Source organism: Crinia signifera, chromosome 2 (assembly GCF_055691185.1).
Source record: "Crinia signifera chromosome 2, ASM5569118v1, whole genome shotgun sequence".
Taxonomy (NCBI): Eukaryota; Metazoa; Chordata; class Amphibia; order Anura; family Myobatrachidae; genus Crinia; species Crinia signifera.
Window position 1 is genome coordinate 349,227,708 of NC_139218.1, and position 22,981 is coordinate 349,250,688.

The following is a 22,981-nucleotide window of genomic DNA, read 5'->3' on the forward strand; positions in this document are numbered from 1 at the left end:
CCCCCTCTTGGAGCGTCCAGAGCAGGTGAACGCCGGAGTGCCCGGCACCCCCCCCCCCCCAGTGTAGCGGCGCTGGAATACCCAACACCACCCCCCCCATGTAGCGGTGCCGGAGTACCCGTCAAACCCCCCCCCCCAGTGTAGTGATGGAGCGACACCCCCCCGCCTGGGGCACTCCGGTGCCTTCCACCGGCCCTGGAGTAGACCAGTGGGAAGTGAGTAGACCGGCCTACTGGATCCTGCACGTTTCTTTGTACTAATGGCCCCATCCTCAAGCCATATCATTCCACAGCAGGAAGCGGGGCTGCACCGATAGTCTTCATGGGCCCATACCTCCTCCTTCCCCTCTGGGATGCCCTGGAGGGTAGATATTCTGTTGTGTAAACTCTAGTGGTAAATGTACTAAATGGAGGTTATTGCAATTGGTCGCTTCTTTTTGTGTTTTACCTCTGAAATTTTAAATGTGGTTAAAAGCAAAACGCTTCATGTTTTGCATTTACAATGGTTGCCGTTTGAAATTCCTGGGTAAAAACACACTGAGAAACCTGCCACTCGTAGTTTCTCTTTTTTTTTAAAATTTTCCTTTTTGTAATTTCTCCTACAAGAAGCACTCGGAAACACATATGCAGCACGGTATTTACCGGTGACTAATGTGAAATATGTGAAATGTCTCTTACAGGTGAAAAGGGATATGATCCGAAATTTTTCCACTGCAGAGTGGAGCGAGTCTTTATAGATGATCACAATGTACCTTCTCTGGCGTAAGTGTTTATGAGTCTTTACACAGTCATCAGTTGCACACGGTGGGGGAAATTTACTAAGATGTGTATCCTACTTCACATGTGATGTTGCTATGGGCAACCAATCAGACCCTGTCTACTATCTTTTAGAGGGTGCTAAATAAATAAGAAGTCGATTCTGATTGGTTGCCCATAGCAATATCACATGTGAAGTAGAATACACTTCTTAGTAAATTTCCCCCGGTGTCTCTTACGTTGTCCACAAAATGAAACTGACCCGACTTTTATATTTAGGGACATGTTAAAATTTACAGCCAGCGTACGTACCTGGATGGCGAAGGATCCCAAAAATGTTATAGCCATTCACTGTAAAGGAGGCAAAGGTAAGAGCAACAAGAGGACAGTTTTATGTGTATCAGTGATATTGGGCTTGTTGTAGAGCTGAGCGCTATGGCTGTGCTTAATATACATCTCCAATGGTGTGAGATCTGCACGTGTGCACATGACACGTGTGCTGATCCTGTTTGGCAACATGCTGTGCCCTGCGCGCTGTAACTGTTTTAGGGGGTGTGGACCATTAGGTCTACAGCATGTTGGTCGACAGTCATTAGGTTGACACTACTAGGTCGACATGCTGAAAGGTCGACATGTGGCAAGGTCGACATGTCATTAGGTCAACACAAGCATTAGGTTGACAGGGGCAAGGTCGACAGTCAAAAGGTCGACTTGGGTTTCTTTTACAGTTTTTTTACCCGAATGTCGAAACAGTCGACATGGGCACTGTAATGTAGCACCATGTAACCTCGATGCGCTCGATGGTTGCACGATTGGATTGGAGTACATGATCTGTACCCAATCCAATGTAGATGGAGCAGGTAAATCTCCAAAGCGACCCAACAACCGGCGGGGACGCGCATCAGATCGGAATCGCATTGAAAACATGCACAATTCTGCTATTTTTACATTCAGTAGGTCATAAGACGTGTCAAAATTAGGGGAATTAAGCCCAAATCGTTCTGGTGTGTACACAGCATAAGCCTCATTGGCCCTTATTCAGATCTGATCGCAGTACAAATTTGTTCTCAAAATGGGCAAAACCATGTGCACTGCAGGTGGGGCAGATGTAACATGTATAGAGAGAGTTAGATTTGGGTGAGTTATTTTGTTTCTGTGCAGGGTAAATACTGGCTGCATTATTTTTACACCGTAATTTAGATTTCAGTTTCAACACACCCCACCCAAATGTAACTCTCTCTGCACATGGTACATCTGCCCCCACCTGCAGTGCAGGTGGTTTTGCCCATTTTGAGAACAAATTTGTACTGTGATCAGATCTGAATAAGGGCCATTGTCTCTAGAATCTGGTTTCCTCAATGACAACACACTGTAAATGGCTATGTACTTAGATATACATCTATGATCTATGAAATAACAGACATGTACATTCTGTGTTCTAGGCAGGACAGGCACAATGGTTTGCACTTGCCTTGTGGACTCCGACCAGTTTGAGAGTGCAGAGGTACTGTATAGCAATGTATGGTCTGTGTAATTCCATGAAGTTCTCTGGGGGCTAAATCTACTTAGCGATGGGTTTGTTGTCATTTCAAAACAGCTGCTGAATGATGACAGTTTTCATTTGTCTGAACTGGAACCGCCATTGAGTTCTATATGACAGCTGCAATGGATTGTTCTATATGGCGGCAGTTTCTATTGAATCACTGATGAAGCTATTCTATTCAGCTGACTTCATAGAAACAGACAACTGTGGAATAGAAATTATTCGATTAATTTAACTGTGCTACTTTATATATAGAAAGCATCGTTAATAGAAACAGTGGAGTATAAATGTGAAAGATATAGGATCATTGTAGGAGAAAGTTGTAATGTATCTTGTTCTGAGTAAGATCCATAGCCCCTCTAGATGTTTCTGGAGTCATGCCTGTCTGAGCTTAGTAATTTTTTTTGCATGTTTGCTACCTGTTAGACAGCAGGTATGATACCCACCCTTCAGGGCCGCTCTGAGAGATACCTTTAAAAAAATGTTTTTTGTGTTTATGCACAATGTTATTAAGGTGTGCGCTCTCGTGCATTGTTAACGACCTCCCACACCAGCTGAACATGCAGGTAAATTTTGTCTATGTAGCTAACGACCTGAAAGAGAAGCAGGAGTCAGTGCTTCTGATTGCTTCCATTTCACACCCACTTGTATTAATGCAGTACTATAATGATGTGGCTGTGGCAATTTCTCTGCACCAATATGGTAATATTTTCAATCTCAGAGAGCAAGATTTTGCCGGTGGCACAGGAAAATGATATTAATTTCTTGTTAGTGGACCCCCATATTTGAGGCTCTTCAATTAGTATTTGTTTGAGACAATGAGGGTGTGCTCTACCATAGACACTGAATAGTATAAGATGTGGGAAACAGTTTATTTAAAACATTGTGAAATAAAACCACAAAGCATGCATATATAGACACACTTAGTGAATTAAAAAGGATAAGAATCCTCACTCAGTGGGACCCCAGTACAGTCTGTCAGATCCCCTGGTGTGTAGGTGCAACAATTTGAAAATAAGAATTGGTTGACAGTTTGTTAACAGTACAGTGTAGCTTTCTTCTCAAGGGGTAGTATCCCTATGGGCCGTCCATAATTAAGACCGTTAGTACTGTGATGTTACAAATAAAATTATTGTTGCATATCAGGCCGACAGAACAAAGTGTAATAATTAACTTATTAGATATAAATGTGGGTTGGTTAGTACTTGTGCCCCCTATGGGTACGGGGATTGAGGGGTGACTGTTAGGGTGCACAGTGCACACGGCTGCCACTGGTTACGGGTGGTGATCCTGTCTCAGCCCAGCCCACCATACCAGACCCCTATCACCGGGCTTCCGCTACAGAGGATGATGCGAGGTGTGTAAGCATACACCGCCTCGGTCAGTTGGAATGCCAGACACTGCGTCACTCAATTTAGGAATCCGTGTACAGCGGAGACCCGGGGATTCACAGCTATCTAGTACAGGTCAAAATGCAATGGTATGGGGGGAAGGGTACTGGGAGTTTGCACAGCGTGTGCTGTTGGTCGGCGTACGCTTCGCAAAAAGCTTCATCAGGATCAGCATGTAAGAAAAGCATGTAAGCACAGCCAAAGAGCAGTAAAAAACTTTCTAAGCTGTGCGCTTGTTTGGAGCTGTACCAGTTGCAGCTGCTCAGCGCCCTAGTGCAAACTGCAAGTTATTATTGAAGGTCAATGAATGCTTCTGATTGCTTCCATTTCACACCCACTTGTACTAATGCAGTACTATAATGATGTGGTTGTGGCAATTTCTTTGCACCAATATGGTAATATTTGAAATCTGTCTGCAGCAATAAAGCGGATTTCCATTTGATATTTTAATAGGTGAATGCGACATAAGTGTGTATTGATCAGAACAAAATCATTACTTACATCTTTGAATGTTGACCTCTGTTCTTTTTACTCAGTAAATGCAACTTTATAAGTTATTAATAAAACTGTCCAGACATGTTCTATATTGGGTATGAACTGTACTGCTACCACTATGACGTCACAACCAGGTGCATTTACCACTGTTGTTCCTAGAGCAAAGTAGGTGCATATTATTGGTAGGACAGTTAAACTCTCCGAGGGAAGCCCAAAAAGGAGACACATCCTGCCAGGCTGCACATTGCTAGGCCTTACTCCAAAATAAAATGATTTTGGTTCCACGGGTAGGGGATGATGGCACCACATTTCCCTAGAGAAGGCACCACATTTCCCTAGAGATGGCACCACATTTCCCTGCACAATTTCCTCATCCTGCACACATCACTATGGCGCAAGCGTGATGCAGGAGTTGCTGCCACTCTTCTATGGGTCCAGGTCTGCCCTAAAAATCTGGATTCTGCCAGTTTCGGTAAACTGTGTGTGTGTGTGTGTGTGTGTGTGTGGCAAACTAGTCTGCAGTTACAAAACATTGTGATAGTTGGACTAAGGAGTGTCCCCTGCTTAGTGCTGTGTTCCTTGTATTGCAATAAATCAGAATCTTCAGTGACCATGTTATTTTCTTCTTTTATTTATTTAGGAAAGTTTGGATTACTTCGGTGAGCGCCGGACAGACAAATCCGTCAGCACTAAGTTTCAAGGTGTGGAAACACCTTCTCAGGTTAGTCCTGTGGTGCGGATCATTTTAATAGGAATGTTTTGTTGCTTCAAATAACCAGAAATGTGTAGGTCCTGTTAGTACAGAGCAGTCATGTTCCAGCTACATAACCTTAAGAATTTAAGATTGTATATTAAGTTGTAAATTGCTTTTGCTAACTGTTGTGTGTGTACAGTGAGTGTAGTGTCCTCTGCAGTGGTACAATCACTGCAGTCCTAGCCAATTATTTTGGTTTAGGCAGCCCTGGGATCTTCCATGGTTCAGACGAATCCTAGCCTGTGAACAATGAACGTCTATGCCAGGCATTCCCAACCACTGTCCTCAAGGCACACCAACAATGCAGGTTTTGTAAATAACCAGGCTTGAGCACAGGTGACTTAATTAGTATCTGCGGGATTCTGATTAAACCATCTGTGCTGAAGCCTGGATATCACTAAAACATGCACTGTTGGTGTGCCTTGAGGACCGTGGTTGGGAATGCCTGGTCTATGCTGTAATGTCATAGGTCATGCAATTGCACGCTCCCCATCAGTCCAGCCCACACGGAGTACATTGCATCTTCTGATCTGGAAACCATAGTACTAGGGAGTGGCTTCTGTGGCCGGCACTGGAAGCACTGCTCCTTTTTTTTCCCTGTTGACATCTGCACACTGCAAATTTAAGCGACACAGATGTCAGACGGGTAAGGGTCATTCTTTATTGGGGGGCTGAAGCAATAAATAATGTTTTTTTTTTCTTTCTGTGGGGGTCAATGTGTGCGTTCCACTTCCTGTTGGGTATAGTTGGGGAGAATCAACCTCATGAATCCTGAGATAGAGTTTTTTTCAATCCCGAATTCCAGAACTGCAAAAATGGGATTGGCTTCAATAGATAAGATCAGAAACTCTCTCAGAGCAAACTTTGCCCAATTCTGGCAGGAGAGCTTAGCCTTATTTTAAATAGATAATTTTTTTTATAAAAATTAACTATATTATACTAATCATTTTTGTAGCAGACAATTACACACTAGAATAAAGAGCTGACATTACAGTTTCCCACTTAAATGTTTTACCTCAGCCTTTGCGTAGGGAGTATCTATGGTCTAATTCAGGGTTTTCAGTCTAGTTTAAGGATATCCATAATTGTTCACAGTTCGTATAATCATAGTGCTTGAAGTTTCACTTGTGATTAAGCATGAATCTCCTCAAAACCTGTACTGTTAGGGTGCATTAAAGGACACCGATTGGGAGCCAATGGTCTCGTCATTTTTGTTTATACTAACAGTCAGTGCATAACATGCTGTGCAGTACTGGTATTCATCCATCTAAGGCCAAACCCGGTAGGTCGTATGGGTCAGGTTCAAATTTGGTGCATGGCTGGGTGATTTTGGGTTGTGGTCAGGGCAGAACGGATTTGTGGTTGAAGAGGATCTGTGCTGGGACCATGTATGTACTGTTGTCAGGTACGGTAGCACCATGACCATGATCATCTTGAACATGCCATACAGTACAGCGCAGTTGAACAGGCCATATGGTACAGCGCAGTTGAACAGGCCATATAGTACAGCGCAGTTGAACATGCCATACAGTACAGCACAGTTGAATAGGCCATACGGTACAGCGCAGTCGAATAGGCTATACGGTACAGCGCAGTCGGATAGGCCATACGGTACAGCGCAGTCAAATAGGCCATACGGTACAGCGCAGTTGAAAGGCCATACAGTACAGCACAGTTGACCAGGCCATACAGTACAGCACAGTTGACCAGGCCATACAGTACAGCACAGTTGAATAGGCCATACGGTACAGCACAGTTGACCAGGCCATACGGTACAGCACAGTTGACCAGGCCATACGGTACAGCACAGTTGACCAGGCCATACAGTACAGCACAGTTGACCAGGCCATACGGTACAGCATAGTTGACCAGGCCATACGGTACAGCACAGTTGACCAGGCCATACGGTACAGCACAGTTGACCAGGCCATACGGTACAGCACAGTTGACCAGGCCATACAGTACAGCACAGTTGACCAGGCCATACAGTACAGCACAGTTGATCAGGCCATACAGTACAGCACAGTTGACCAGTCCATACGGTACAGCACAGTTGATCAGGCCATACGGTACAGCACAGTTGATCAGGCCATACAGTACAGCACAGTTGACCAGTCCATACGGTACAGCACAGTTGATCAGGCCATACAGTACAGCACAGTTGACCAGGCCATACAGTACAGCACAGCTGGGTGTTGATTTTCTAGTTTACAGAAGTTCATGTAGACACGGCTGTTGTTTTATAGGTAATGGGGGAAATTGACCCTCCTTTTTGCTGTTTTTGTATTTGACACTCTTATTTCTTATGTATTTGTTCTGTTGCATTTTAGAGCAGATATGTCAGTTACTATGAAATTGTTAAGAACAAGTACAAGTTACAGCTCCCACCACAGAAACAGCTCAGGATCCGAAGCTTTAGAATCCATTCCATTGAAGGTAATATAAGTTCTCAACATTCTGTAATTCATTAAAACATTAATAAGATCCCAGCTTAAGGGGTACATTTACTAAAGCTTCTAGAAATGAAGTGATGTTGCCTATAGCAACCAATCAGATTCTGTCCATCATTTCTATATTGCATCTTAAAAATTAAAAGACTGAATCTGATTGGTTGTTAGGGGCAACATCACCTCCTCATTTCTAGAAGCTTTAGTAAATTTACCCCCGAGTCTTGACGCTACAATATATTCTGGCACTGATGAAATGAGAAGCGTGATGTTGCCATTATATTCTCCTTTAACAATACTGACAGACCGCAAAATAGGTGTCTTGACAAAGAGGTTCAGAGAGATATGAATTAGTTAGGACCATCGCAAGTATCGTCCTTTCTTCCAATATTGCATTGGCAGCTACAGATGTGTCCTCGGACACCTTTGCTGCAGTCACACCAAGCAGCCCATCTTGGCACGCCCGGTCATGTGAGCATCTTCTAGCACTGGGTGTCTTTTTTGCTACTTTATTGACAAAAATACATCTTTCAATTGAAAAAACTCTGGGCCAGATGCACTAAGCTTCAAAAGTGATAAAATGGACAGTGATAAACAACCAACCAATCAGCTCCTGCCTGACATTTTTCAAACACAGTCTGTGACATGGCAGGTAGGAGCTGATTGGCTGGCTGTTTATCACTCTCCATTTTATCACTTTTGAAGCTTAGTGCATCTGGCCCTCTGACTGTTTATTTGTGAATGCTCATTAAGTAGCATCTTAACAGTATCTTTATCCCTTCCCATTGTTTAGTACAGGGCTGGGCAACACCGGCCCTCCAGATGTTAATGAACTACACATCCCAGGATGCTTTGCCTTAGTTTTGCTATGTGGCCATGCTGAAACTGATGCAAGGCATGCTGGGATGTGTAGTTCATTAACATCTGGAGGGCCGGTGTTGCCCAGCCCTGGTTTAGTAGATACCTTGTGTTTTCTTATGTTTTTGCACAGAGTGACATGATGCAATTTTACGCTATTTATTTTTATTTTTATGGTATAGGAGTCGGTAAAAGCAATGGAAGTGATATGAAAGTCCAGATAATCTCTGCAAAGAAAGTGGTATTCCAGTGCACATGTGAGACACAAGAAAACTGCAAGGTACAGTATATTGGGGAATAACAACAATTAACATCTAGGGCGCTTCTCTCTGTTTGTGACCTGGCAGCAGATGTATGCAAAATAACATCAGAATGTAGCCCTTAGGGTCTGTCAGGGGTGGAGCAGTAATAATGCAATATGTGTATTCAGCAGGGTTTAAGCATGCCATGCATATGTGTAGTGGGAATAATACCTGTGTAGAGGTTATAAATGGAATTGACAGATAATGATATAAATTGGAAATTATACAAGTTTCTTTTGTGCATGTGTTGTAGATTAAACTAAATAAAAGTATAGTATATGTTACCATTATATAAATCATTGGTGAGGCCTCACCTGGAATTATGTGGGGCAGATTTATTAAGCACGGTAAAGTGATAGGTAAAAGTTGATATGCCGGTGATAAATTAGCAGCCAATTTATCACTTCGCCAAGCTTAATACATCTGCCCCTCTTGGTGTGCAATTCTAGGCACCACACCATAAAAAGGATATTATTGGAAAAGGTACAGAGAAGCACAACTAAACTGATCAGGGGTCTAGAGTCCTTGAGTTACATTGAGGGTCATTAGGTCGACAGGGTCATTAAGTCGACTTTTATAAGGTCGACATGGGGAAGGTCGACAGGCAAAAGATCAACATGGGGTCATTTGACGGTTTTATGAGTCGACATGTGCCGATAAGTGGTATTTCATGCCCTACCATCCACTAGGGTGTGGTGGGAGAATAAAATAGTGTGCCGAGTGTAGCGAGGCACCGTGCCCGAAGCATGGCGAACGCAGCGAGCCATGCAAGGGGACGCGGTGCTATGTTGACTGTGTCGACGCTTGAAAAAATGACAAAAAAAACAAAACAAACCATGTCTACTTTTTCTCTGTCGACCTAATGACCCTGTCGACCTAACCCATGTCGACCTTCAGTCAGGTCGACCTAAATGAAAGTCGACCTAATGGTGTAGACCTAATGCTTGTAGACCTAAATTCAGTCTGACGAATGATCCCATTCCGTTTACGCTGGAGAAAAGGGGTGACATTCTATGCTTTGCGCAAAAAGCGCATGTTTTATTTGCGCACCACATCGCCGCAAATCGCCTATTTTAAATTTGCATTTTTCAGCCTAAATGCGCATATTTAATGTGATGCGCATTGGAGGCTGAAAAGTGCGAATAGGGGCGATTTGCAGCGAAGTGGTGCGCTGTTTTTAGTCCTGAAAATGTGCGATTTTCATGTCTGAAAATCGCACATTTGCAGGACAGCGCAAGGTTGTAAAAAAAAGAACCGAGCGCGGGGTCCCCCGCCCGAGTGTAACCAGCCCCGGGCTCACTGAGCCGGTGCTGGTGACATAAAATCAGGGTCCCTGACAAATAGGGGTCCCCTTGATTTTATGAAACCAGCACCAGACTCAAGGTCCGGCGCTGGTTCCCAAAATACGGGGGACAAAGTGACTAGGGGTCCCCCGTATTTTAAGAACCAGCACCGGACACAACCAGCCAGCAGGGTAATGCCACAGCCGGGGGGAGACTTTTTATACAAGTCCCCCCGGCCAAAGCATTAACCCCCTGGCTGGTCAGCATGGGCAGGGGTCCTGGGGAAGTGGGGACCCCCCCAATGAAGGGGTCCCCCCCCCCTCCAGGACTTACCAGCCCATGCTGATAGTCCGGGGCTGTCCTCCATGCCCCTGGGCTGTGGGCATGGAGCTGATGATTTGTGTCAAAAAAAGAATGAAAACTATTGTTTTACACTGGCGAACTAGGAGTCCCAGCAAGCCTACCCCGCATGCTGGGACTTGGGGAACCACAAGTCCCAGCATGCGGGGCATTAAAGGGCCCGCTGGCACTTGTAGTTCTGCAGTGTAAAAAATAGTGCACAAAATCACACTGACACCCTGTAAAATAAAACTTTAATACACACAAAACACACACACACACTGATACTTACCTACCTTGAGCCCGTAGGTCGGTCCCTGGATCCTGGGTCCGTCCTCCGGGGCTCCAGGGCAGAAGAGTCCGGTTCCGGGGCCTTGGTCCTGGTTCCGGGGCTGGTCCTGGGGTTCCAGGGCTCCTGGCGTGAAGAGTCCGGGATCCGTGGTAGTCCCCAGGGGTACCTAAGGAGGAAAATCCAACTCACCTGCTCCCCGGCGGCGACCTCCGGTGACAGCGCTGCTCCAGACTGGTACCCGGCTTGCAGGAGTTTGTCCGGCGCTGAGATGTTTCCTCCTCGCCGTCTCTGAACAGAATGATTTCTCGGCCAATCAGGAGCCGAGAAAGTCGGCTCCTGATTGGCCAGAAATCATTCTGAATACAGACGCAGACGAAGTAACATCTCAGCGCATCCAGAGCAGAGATGTTACTTCGTCGGCGTCTGTATTCAGAATGATTTCTGGCCAATCAGGAGCCGACTTTCTCGGCTCCTGATTGGCTGAGAAATCATTCTGTTCAGAGACGGCGAGGAGGAAACATCTCAGCGCCGGACAAACTCCTGCAAGCCAGGTACCAGTCTGGAGCAGCGCTGTCACCGGAGGTCGCCGCCGGGGAGCAGGTGAGTTGGATTTTCCTCCTTAGGTACCCCTGGGGACTACCACGGATCCCGGACCCCGGATTCTTCACGCCAGGAGCCCCGGAACCCCAGGACCAGCCCCGGAACCAGGACCAAGGCCCCGGAACCGGACTCTTCTGCCCTGGAGCCCCGGAGGACGGACCCAGGGACCGACCTATGGTCTCAAGGTAGGTAAGTATCAGTGTGTGTGTGTTTTGTGTGTATTAAAGTTTTATTTTACAGGGTGTCAGTGTGATTTTGTGCACTATTTTTTACACTGCAGAACTACAAGTGCCAGCGGGCCCTTTAATGCCCCGCATGCTGGGACTTGTGGTTCCCCAAGTCCCAGCATGCGGGGTAGGCTTGCTGGGACTCCTAGTTCGCCAGTGTAAAACAATAGTTTTCATTCTTTTTTTGACACAAATCATCAGCTCCATGCCCACAGCCCAGGGGCATGGAGGACAGCCCCGGACTATCAGCATGGGCTGGTAAGTCCTGGAGGGGGGGGACCCCTTCATTGGGGGGGTCCCCACTTCCCCAGGACCCCTGCCCATGCTGACCAGCCAGGGGGTTAATGCTTTGGCCGGGGGGACTTGTATAAAAAGTCTCCCCCGGCTGTGGCATTACCCTGCTGGCTGGTTGTGTCCGGTGCTGGTTCTTAAAATACGGGGGACCCCTAGTCACTTTGTCCCCCGTATTTTGGGAACCAGCGCCGGACCTTGAGTCTGGTGCTGGTTTCATAAAATCAAGGGGACCCCTATTTGTCGGGGACCCTGATTTTATGTCACCAGCACCGGCTCAGTGAGCCCGGGGCTGGTTAGACTCGGGCGGGGGACCCCGCGCTCGTTTTTTTTGGTATTTAACCATTTCTTTTATTTTTTACAGCAGAACCCTGCACGGAACATTGCGATCTGTGCAGGGTTCTGGCTAATTCGCCTAACAGACCCAGGTCTGAAATAAGTGCGATAATTAGTCACTTAAAAAATGCGATGTGCAAATGCGCATAGCATTAAATAAGCGCCTTGTATACTTTTCTGTGCGAAAACATCTGGATGCGATAAAAATGCGAATTAATCTCGCATTTTTATTCACCAGACCTTAACGCACATAATATGCGATTTCAGCCCCTGTGCGCATCCCATTAAATAAACGATTTCATGGGAAAATGCGATATCGCCATTTTGTGGTCTAATTACCGCAAAATAACGAAAATCGCATCCCATAGAATGTCACCCAAGGTGTTTAAGAGGGGACATGATCAACATCTACAAATATACCAGGGTTCAGTATAGAGAACTGTCAGGATTTCTGTTTACTTTGAGGACTATGCATAGGGGATGTTGTCATTAGGTCGACACTCCTTAGGTTGGCAGGCAGAAGGTCGACAGGGACTGAAGGTCGACAGGGTCCTTAGGTCGACCGGTGGAAGGTCGACAATGCAGAAGTTTGACTCTGGCTTTTGCATTTTTTTTTTTTCCGACTTTGGTTCCAGAACAGGCGATTTTTCGTGCCCTACCATCCACTAGGGCATGGAGGGAGAATAGAAGCGATGCGAGTGGCTGCTGTACACTTAGACAGTGTCCAGAACTAGACGTCTAGATCTAGACGAAGGAAAGAAAGCTACTAAGTAGCTAGAAGGGTGCTGGCGAGGGGTGCTTGTCAGGTGGTTACCAATAGGACTGAGTAGGTCCCAATAATAAGGGGGAGAAAAATGAGGTAGCGCTAGGACCAATGAGGAGTTTTTAGATAAAAAATTAACATTTATTGGTACACATACAATATTAATAAGTACAAAATAAAAAATAAAATATTACAATGAAAATATGAACTTTTAAAACAGATTTAACTATATTTTCATTTTAATATTTAATTTTTTTATTTTGTACTTATTATTATTGTATGTGTACCAATAAATGTTAATTTTTTATCTAAAAACTCCTCATTGGTCCTAGGTCTAGATCTAGACGCCGGAAATAATCTAAAGATATGTGTCGACCTTCTTCATTGTCAACCTTCCACCAGTCGACCTAAGGACCCTGTCGACCCTTAGTCCCTGTCGACCTTCCGATGTCGACCTAAGAAGTGTCAACCTTTCTTGGGTCAACCTAACGATCCATACCCATGCATAGGACACGCAGGCACCTCTTTAGATTAGAAAAGAGGAGATTTCATACCCTCCAAAGGAGGGTTCCAATAGCTTAAAATTACTATTGGACGTATATTTAATATAGGTTGAACTCGATGGACAATTGTTATTTTTCAACATCACAAACGTTGTATTATTATTAGTGCAAATGCCAGTAATGGCAAACGACCCATCCATGCCCCATGTATCGTTGAGTACTCTCCGTATTAAATGCACATTGAACAGTAGACTCCATGTAAGACTTGTGTAACGTGATCTTCTTGTCTCTCAGCTATTCTTTGATCCTGGAAACAATTCAACAGTAATTAGCTTGGAAGGCTGTCCACTCATCTCTGGAGACATCAAGATCAGATTTGAGTCTAGTGCTGTGAGTATTTATATATACTGTATATATTCTGTAAGTAGGGTAACAAGACCTCTCACATGTGCACTGTTCTCTTACGTTCTACAACCCCACCAGGCTAGATCAGGTAGACCACGGCTTCCCCTAACTGCCACTGCACTGTGCCACATATCGCTCATCCTGCCCCTATATCAGGTGCAAGGTGGCGCGGCTGTATGAAACATGGTCACACATTGAGGTGCATAGTGTGATCAATGCCTGCACCAATATCAAAGCACACACACACAAGTAAAATACACACACACACACGTATATATATATATATATATATATATATATACAACAGGTTTTGATAATGGTGGAGGCAGTTTATTGACACATCAGAAATAATGATGTCACAATCAACATGTCTTCCTAAATTGCATATGTATATTTAAAATTATATTCAGTACTTGTTTCCTAGCACGGCGCCCATCATGGGTCATCGCATACCTTAAGTTAAGGTATGCGATGGACGCGACCGACGCGATTTTTGGGCTATTTTTAGCCTTTTCCCGACAATTAAAAACTTGCGTCCATCACATGCCATTATAATGGCATGCGATGCGACCGACACGACCGACGTGATTTAACATTGAATGCATTGTATTCAATGTTAAATTCCTATGTAAAATCGGGTCCATTGTATGTCATTATAATGGCATACAATGCGACCAATGCGATGGACCCGATTTTACATAGGGAACAATGTTAAATGGCCCAATGGACCCGATTTTTGATTGTATACCCACCCTGATGGGTAATTTGCATGTCAAATGCCCCCCCATTGTTAACGCCACCCCACGATGAACGCCAACCCGAACCGTGGCGAGCGCAGCGAGCCCGCGAGGGGCAGCGGTACGCGTGCTCCGACCTTTTCATACCCCCACTATTCACGTTGGCGTGGAGTTGATTTTATATAGTGTGGCGAGCCACCAAGCCCGAAGCGTGGTGAGCGCAGCGAGCCCCGCGTGGGGACGCGCAATCCCTGTGAAGTAATGCGCGTCCCCTCGCGGGAATCGCTGCGCATGCCACGATCCGGAGTCGGTAGCTCGCTGCGCTCCCACACTAAATTGGGGTCTGGGGGGCATTTAACATTGGGCCCAATGTAAAATCGGGTCTCAGGGACCATTTTACATTGGTTCCAATGTAAAAATCGCGTTGATCGCATCGCATGCAATTTGGTTGAATGCGATGCGATCAACGCAATATTTTGGGACCCGATGGATACAATTTTAATCGCTGGTGCCGTGCTAGGAAACAAGTACCTTATATTCAACTGATAGGCAATTTATCTGTATTGCAAAAGCTCTGCAGATTCCTTTTATCTTTTTCAGAACAAATGGTATTACTTATGTCTAAAGGTTTCCATACACTAGTATGATTTGTCCCTGTTCTGCACCATTTTGAAGCATCGGGACTGTAAATCATGTGAAAAGCGCCAATTCGTATGTGGTATACTTATGATTCCGATCCGATTCCTGTGCTCGTAACATTGGATCTGGAGATTGACTGCTGCCGAAAAGATACATCGTTTCCCAGGGCGGTGAATGGGATTGCATGTGATACATTGGGCCTTATTCTAGTTCACTCTTTCTGACAAATTCGTTCTTAGATGGACAAAACCATGTGCACTGCAGGGAGGCAGATGTAAAATGTGCAGAGGGAATTAGATTTGGGTGAGTTATTTTGTTTCTGTGCAGGGTAAATACTGGCTGCTTTATTTTTACATTGCAATATAGATCTCACTTTGAAGTAAAACCCCACCCAAATCTAATTCTCTCTGCACAGTAACATCTGCCCCACCTGCAGTGCACATGGTTTTGTCCATCTAAGAAGGATTTTGTCAGAAAGAGTGAACTAGAATAAGGCCCAATGTTTGCAGAATGACCACATATGATGTATCGCATGTGATCTAACCGCTGGGGACCGGGTCCGGTATGAAATGCGGCAGTCGAAATACCGACGCCGGAATCCCGACCGCCGCAATGCCGACAAGGGGGGCCGTGAATTGCCCCCTCTTGTGGGCTCGCTACGCAGCGGGCCCGGTGCCTCCCTACGCTCGGCACACTATTTTATTCTCCCTCTATGGGTGTCGTCGACACTCATAGAGGGACAAAGTGCCGGCATTGCAGCGGTCGGGATTCTGGCGTCGGTATTTCAACCGCTGGCATATTGACCGCATCCCTGGAGACCTGCCTGGTTATTTAATAGCTTGTCTTAGAGTATAGGGCTCTCTAATTTTTTCAACTGTAGACATGGTACTGTATAGTCAAGCAACTAGTCATCATTTTCAGGATATTTTGGCCACTACAGGGACCAACAGAGAGTTTTCCATAAGCGTAGTAAGCAGTGCAGCAGACCATACTCATAACGCTAAATATAGATTTGCAAATTTAAGTTTCCCTATATCCGCAGACCCTTACCTACTGGTTTACAGGATATTACAAAATACCCAGCAGATTTCCAATTACATTTAATTATTGTGATCCATTTATCTTGGATCAAAAAATATGTACCGGTATATTGTTGCTGAGCTCTTGTTTAACTGTGTTTTACTTATCCAAGTGCGATTATGACTTTGGAGTAACATGACTGACTAGCTTTATACATACTTAGTATCCATATTGTTACATCACATATTGCTTTTTTCTACCACAGTGTTCTATAAACAGATTAAGCAATGGACAGGAATTCTGTCGTTGGGATATTAGAACATGTTCATACTCATCTCTAAGGCATCAGAAATAGGTCATAACAGGAAGGACAATTTTATACAGAGCCCGATGTTCAACTCCTAGTAAACGATGAACACCGCTGATAACAGATGGAGCTTTATTTGCAATTTACACAACAGTCATTTAAACAGAACTCATTTATACAGCCAATTGAGCAAAAAGCTTTGTGAAGATCTTTTCAGCTGTCATTTTACATTAGGTCATAGCTGGGCCCTGTAGCTCATTTGAACCCAGAGCTACCATCAGTACATCATTAATGCTATAAATTATAAGTATAGTATTACAGTTGTGCTCAAAAGTTTATATACCCTAGCAGAATTTGAGATTTTCTGTCCATTTGTCAGAGAACATGAATGATAACTCACAAACCTTTTTCACTCATGGTTAGTGGTTGGGTGAAGCCATTTATCGTCAAACACGTCGCTCGCCACACTTCGGGTTGGCGTTGATAGCACGGGTGGCGCGGGGGTGCTTTTAACATTGTAAGCACCTATTACGGTGCTTATACAATTATTTATCTTATAGGGGCACATTTAATAACATGCACACAAGTTAACACAAACAGGTTTGAATGGCTACTAACAGTAACCATCCTCACCTGTGATCTGCTTGTAATGTGTGTGTGTGTGTGTGTGTTTAAAAGGTCAGTGAGTTTCTGGTCTCCTGAAAGACCCTTGCATCTTTCATCCAGTACTGCACTGACGTGTCTGGATTCTGAGTCATTGGGAAAGCAAAATAATTGTCAAAGGATCTGTGGGAAAAGGTGAAAGCGATATAAAAATAAATCCAAGCAATTGAGAATGCCAATCAGCAGTGTTCAAACTCTAATTAAGATGTGGAAAATGAGGGATTCTGTGGAAACCAAATCACGTTCAGGTAGACCAACAAAAAATTTCAGCCACAACTTCCAGGAAAATTGTTCGGGATGCAAAGAAAATCCACAAATAACTTCAGCTGAAATGCAGGACTCTCTTAAAAAAAGTGGTGTGGTTGTTTCAAGATGCACAATAAGGAGGCATTTGAAGAAAAATGGACTGCATGGTCAAGTCGTCAGAAGAAAGCCATTAACTATGCAAATGCCACAAAGCATCCCGCTTACAATACTACAAACAGAACAGAGACAAGCCTCAAAACTTCTGGAAAAAAAGAGAAGAATTTTCCTGGGAGACTGGGGGTTAGCCGGTCTCTCAGGGACCCCGGCGCTATATATATAGAAAAAAATTATATAATAAGTTATGTAAAGGACCACAGTGACTGCTGTACGTGTAGTGAGTCTGCCAGACTCAAAGAGATTTCTCTCTTATACAGAAGTGAAAAGAAAGGGGGGTATACACTGCGCTGTCACTGACTGGAATAAATTTGTGATAATATCTTATAAATGGGTTTAAATCACGTTGTGCACAATGATGGAGGACACGCTGTAGATAGCAAAAATAATTTTTATATATAAAGACAAAAATAATAATAACAGGTAGGTAATAAACAGAAATTGGATGGTAAAAATACACAAAACATTAATATTATACTGAGATCAGTGGTAAAAATATATATCACAGTGGATAAAAAGCAGACTTGTGGAGATTCCTTAATTGCTGGCGTCCCAGCTAAAAGTAGATGAAGCAATGATGTTAATTCAGAAATGGTCGCTAAGCACACATAATTGATTAGTAATCTGTAGCAGTGGTAGGAAAGTTAGTAAGCCGAACAACCTGGTTTTAGCAAGTGGGCTAACAAGCAACAATTCATGCAGGTGTTGGCACTGGTGCCTGCGGGTTAGTGTCAGCAGGAAAAAGCACGGTTAATGATATGCTTACTCAGACGGAGTCCCAGAATGTAGCTTAAGTGGAGAGATGTAAATAACGTCCACTGGTGGAATAAGCGTGGGGATAGTACCTCCGTGGTGGTTGGAGAGTCTGTGCGGCAGAGAATTGACTTTGCTGTGTGCGGCTTCTGGATAGAGATGTAGCGCTCAGCTCCACGGCGCCTGTGGAGACGGAGCTGCTGGCCGGATGTAGATGCGGCTTGATGCGGCCAGTCTCTGAGTGAGGGCGGAAGTGAGAATCTCGTCTGCTGGTAGCACTGGCGGAAGTGGGGCAACGCGTTTCGTCTCTTGCAAACTGGAGACTTTTTCAAGCAGTAATGAGCCATTCCTAGTGCTTGGTATTTATGGGCCAAATTTCCTGAATTAACATCATTGCTTCATCTACTTTTAGCTGGGACGCCAGCAATTAAGGAATCTCCACAAGTCTGCTTTTTATCCACTGTGATATATATTTTTAACACTGATATCAGTATAATATTAATGTTTTGTGTATTTTTTCCATCCAATTTCTGTTTATTACCTACATGTTATTATTATTTTTGTCTTTATATATAAAAATTATTTTTGCTATCTACAGCGTGTCCTCCATCATTGTGCACAACGTGATTTAAACCCATTTATAAGATATTATCACAAATTTATTCCAGTCAGTGACAGCGCAGTGTATACCCCCCTTTCTTTTCAAAACCTCTGGAACAAAGTCATTTGGAGTGACGAGTCCAAAATTTTACTTTTTGGCCACAACCATAGACGTTAGAGGAGTCAACAAGGCCTATGATGAAAGGTACACCATTCCTACTGTGAAACACGGAGGTGGATCACTGATGTTTTGGGGATGTGTGAGCTACAAAGGCACTGGAAACTTGGTCAAAATTGATGGCAAGATGAATGCAATATGTTTTCAGAAAATACTTGAGGGAAATTTGCACTCATTAGCCCGGAAGCTGCACATGGGACGTACTTGGACGTTCCAACATGACAATGATCCAAATCACAAGGCCAAGTTGAACGGTCATTGGCTACAGCAGAATAAAGTGAAGGTTCTGGGGTGGCCATCTCAGTCTCCTGACCTTAAGATCATTGAGCCACTCTGGGGAGATCTCAAACATGCAATTCATGCAAGACAGCCCAAGAATTTACAGGAACTGGAGGCTTTTTGCCAAGAAGAATGGGCAGCTTTACCATCTGAGAAAATAAAGAGCCTCATGCACAACTACTACAAAAGACTTCAAGCTGTCATTGACGTTAAAGGGGGCAATACACAGTATTAACTGGGGTATGTAAACTATTGATCAGGGTAATTTGGGTAGTTTAAATAAAAAAGTGTAAACACAGTTTTTTGACAATAAATGGCTTCACCCAACCACTAACCATGAGTGAAAGAAAAGTTTGTGAGTTATCATTCATATTCTCTGACAAATGGCCATAAAATCACAAATTCTGCTAGGGTATGTAAACTTAGCACAACTGTATGCACCAATGCAGTCAGTTCAACATTTTATTACTGATGTGTCATTATGGTGTGATGGCAAGTGTTTCACAACATCGCTGTTAAAAAAAAAAACACACAATGGCCTGAATTAGAGTGCATGCAATGTTCATGGAGTTGAGCCTATTTTTCTACTGCACATGTATGAAAATCCCTAAAAACTATTGTTGCACATATGCTACGCAGTTGCAAGCAGATGTGAGGCTGCAGTACTGTCCAAAATTCAAATAGGCAGACACACTAACTGCCAGGGAGTACCGGAAGGTAACATTTTGCAGCATTTGGGGCGGAAGTTCGTGTAGCTCCTTTATTTGAATTTTGGACTGTGCCACAGCCCCATCTCTGCAACTAAAATTAGTTGTGACTAAAACTCAACTGCCATAGTGCGCTCAATGATGGCATCTAAGCTGCACCAGGCAGTAGTACAGCATCTACAGTCACTCAAAGTGGTCATCTGTGTCTATGCACACTCGGGTGTACACCAGGGAAGGACTTTAAAACTGCATTTGCATAAAGTTGCCGAATTACACCGATTATCTTCACAGATGGGATAGATTTGCAGAATAATATTTCAGCATTCATCATTCGATTATCTCTTTGATGTTACAAAATGTTCATACTATTTTCTTTTTAGGGTCTACCCAAAGGCTATGATGATTGTCCATTCTATTTCTGGTTCAACACTTCATTCATAGAAAACAATAGGTAAGGAATCTATATGTATTGTTGCACATAATGATTGATGAGTGCTGTTAGATGTTTCTGAAGAGAGAAAGCGCATGAGTGCATTATTCCATTATTATTCTGGTAACTTTGAGACCTAGGGAATTATATGGAGGCATTTGAATTAACGGCAATGGCTGTGAGGTGCTGGTGAACCAATCAGAGGGCCAGCACATTGTGGCCATCAACATTACAAATTTTCTCTTGCACCCCATTGCAGCACGCAAGAAAATATGTACCTCAATGGGGTGTTTACAGGAATTGAGGTTAGAGAGACTCTTAAAAACACAACGTTGGTCTGAGACTCCCAAGATCTTAATATTAAAACCACAGTTGCTTATAATTTTGGAGTCTGATGATCAAGTTTCGAGTTTCGGTCATTATTACCCCATCCATTGCTGCAAAATCCTGCTGCCACTTGTCTGACTGTTGGGATACTAACTACTGGATTTTGACCGCATCCCATGCAATTTTTTTTTTTTCAAAAATTCCATCTTATTTATTTATTAAGTTTCTTATATAGCGCACACATATTCCGCAGCGCTTTACAGAGAATATTTCAACATTCACATCAGTCCCTGCCCCAGTGGAGCTTACAATCTATATTCCCTACCACATGTACACGCACACACAGACATTCTAGGGTAAATTTTGTTGGGAGCCAATAAACCTACCAGTATATTTTTGAATATCTTGAATAAGTTCTAACATTTTTGGGTACCAGTTTATATTAATGAAATCAACTTGCAGCTAAATTATCAACACATTTGTTTTGGGAGAAATACCCTTGGAGCTGTGTAGTGGCCAAAGGGCAGGGCCTAAAACTAAAAATAGAGATCCTCTAATGCAAAGCAGAGTAGGTGGTGATGATCCTTCTTGATTGAAGATATGCATCTTTGATGTCTACGGATGCAAAAACATCCACGGCTTCCGTGGTACAGATAACAAAGCAGGAGGAGTTCATCTTAAATTTCGCTAGAATATGGGTTTAGTAACTTCAGAATTAGGATTGGGTGGAAGGACCCACCTGACTTATCCACTAGAAATGGCTGGAGTAAAACTCCAGCTCTTGTTGGTCAATTGGAACCGGAATAATAACTTCTGAATCCGAAAGAGAAGTAGGAACAATCATCGAGATGGATCTTAGGGAGAAGGAGGGACCATCGTTTAAACAGAACTTAGGGAAGAGGAGTGACAGTGTGGCACAGGATCCTCCAAGTTCTGAATGTACTCATTAGACACAATGGCACTCACACACAGATCTAGAGCCAACAGATGCCAGATGTCCCAGAATTTGAGGAGGCAGGCTCCGACCACCTGCTTTCATGCTAGGCCAACAGAACAGCATGCAGATGGCTAGTCTTTTATCTTAGAGACAAACCAGTTGGTACCTGAAGGTGTAATCCTGACATACAATAAAAGAACAGGAGCCTTTGTCTTAGGAGTAGAAACTGTGGGGTTAAGGCTCACCACCAGTAGCCTGGGAGATCATTTTTCTAAGCTTTAACCCAAAAAGAAATTCCCTCTCAAATGGGATACCTCAAAAGTACATTTTAAATAAGGGCTAGTGTTCCAAGACTGAACCAAACTGACCTATGAGCAGATTTCAGAAATTGCAGAAATTGTTGCCCACACAGAGATCGCATCACCAAATAAACCAGAGCTAATTGTATCTGCTCTCCTATAGCAAGAGTCAGAGATGGGCTCCTAAGACTGATGTCCAAAAATAATCTGAGCCAACCAGATGTCTATAGATCTAATAATTGAAGCACTAGCCAGCTCAGGCCTTAAGCTGACCATACATCTAAAGATTTATTGTCAGATCTGGTTGGTTGGAACAAAAAGGTGGTAACTTATGGGAGCAAATAACAATTGACCATTTGCTTCGAAATGCTGAAAAAATGACAAAAACGGTCATTCAGACATCACCAGATTTTTGTTCCAACCAGTCAGATCTGACAATAAATCTTTAGATGTATGGCCAGCTTTAGGGAGGCACCCATAAGAACAAATAGGAAAACCAATGATGTGCTATGTTCTCTATCAGTGTGATCTTTCAGTTATGGTATAGATGATAGACAATATCTATGTCGACCGCTAATGGTCGACACCGACAAAAGGTGTCTATGTAATCGTACATATGTATTGACACTGCCAAAAGATCAACATAAGCTTATGGTCGACATAGGCAAGGTGTCTATGTAATTGTAGGTCGCCATGCTTCAGGCACGGATCATAAGCTTGTGGCAGTGTCAGCAACACTATTGACCTAGATATTGTCTATCCACTGACTGCATACCGATCTTTCAAGGCAACAAAGTGTATTGCAAGGATAGGGGCAGACTTGATGGCCAAAGTGGGGTTATAAGAGGGACAGAGTTATTTTGCTTAAACTAGTTCAGTGCCAAACTTCTACTGCCAGTTATCCCAGCTGTAAGTACTAATGCAGTGTCCCTTGGATGGTAATGAATCCAGACCGCTGAAGTAGGGTTATTTGATCTTAAACAATATGGGTATGATCACATGTGCTCGCTGACAAAATGTGGAACCCATCTCATGTTTGTGCTGCATTTTAATAAGCATTTTAGATCACAATACTAAAAAGGATTGACCCTATGCATTTGT

The 22,981-nt window shown here is 43.6% G+C and overlaps 1 protein-coding gene across 7 annotated transcripts in view; it reads left to right on the plus strand.

Annotated features, from left to right (window-relative positions):
* Nucleotides 1–22,981, plus strand: part of LOC146057907 (phosphatidylinositol 3,4,5-trisphosphate 3-phosphatase TPTE2-like) — an 83,475-nt gene that overhangs the window by 58,364 nt on the left and 2,130 nt on the right. For all 7 annotated transcript variants that reach the window (XM_083169732.1, XM_083169728.1, XM_083169729.1 and 4 more), the window contains 8 exons: nt 680–761; nt 1,035–1,123; nt 2,198–2,259; nt 4,825–4,905; nt 7,269–7,374; nt 8,426–8,523; nt 13,474–13,569; nt 20,268–20,338. In XM_083169732.1, coding sequence (XP_083025858.1) covers nt 680–761; nt 1,035–1,123; nt 2,198–2,259; nt 4,825–4,905; nt 7,269–7,374; nt 8,426–8,523; nt 13,474–13,569; nt 20,268–20,338 — 685 coding nt within the window. The remainder of the gene's footprint in view (nt 1–679; nt 762–1,034; nt 1,124–2,197; nt 2,260–4,824; nt 4,906–7,268; nt 7,375–8,425; nt 8,524–13,473; nt 13,570–20,267; nt 20,339–22,981) is intronic.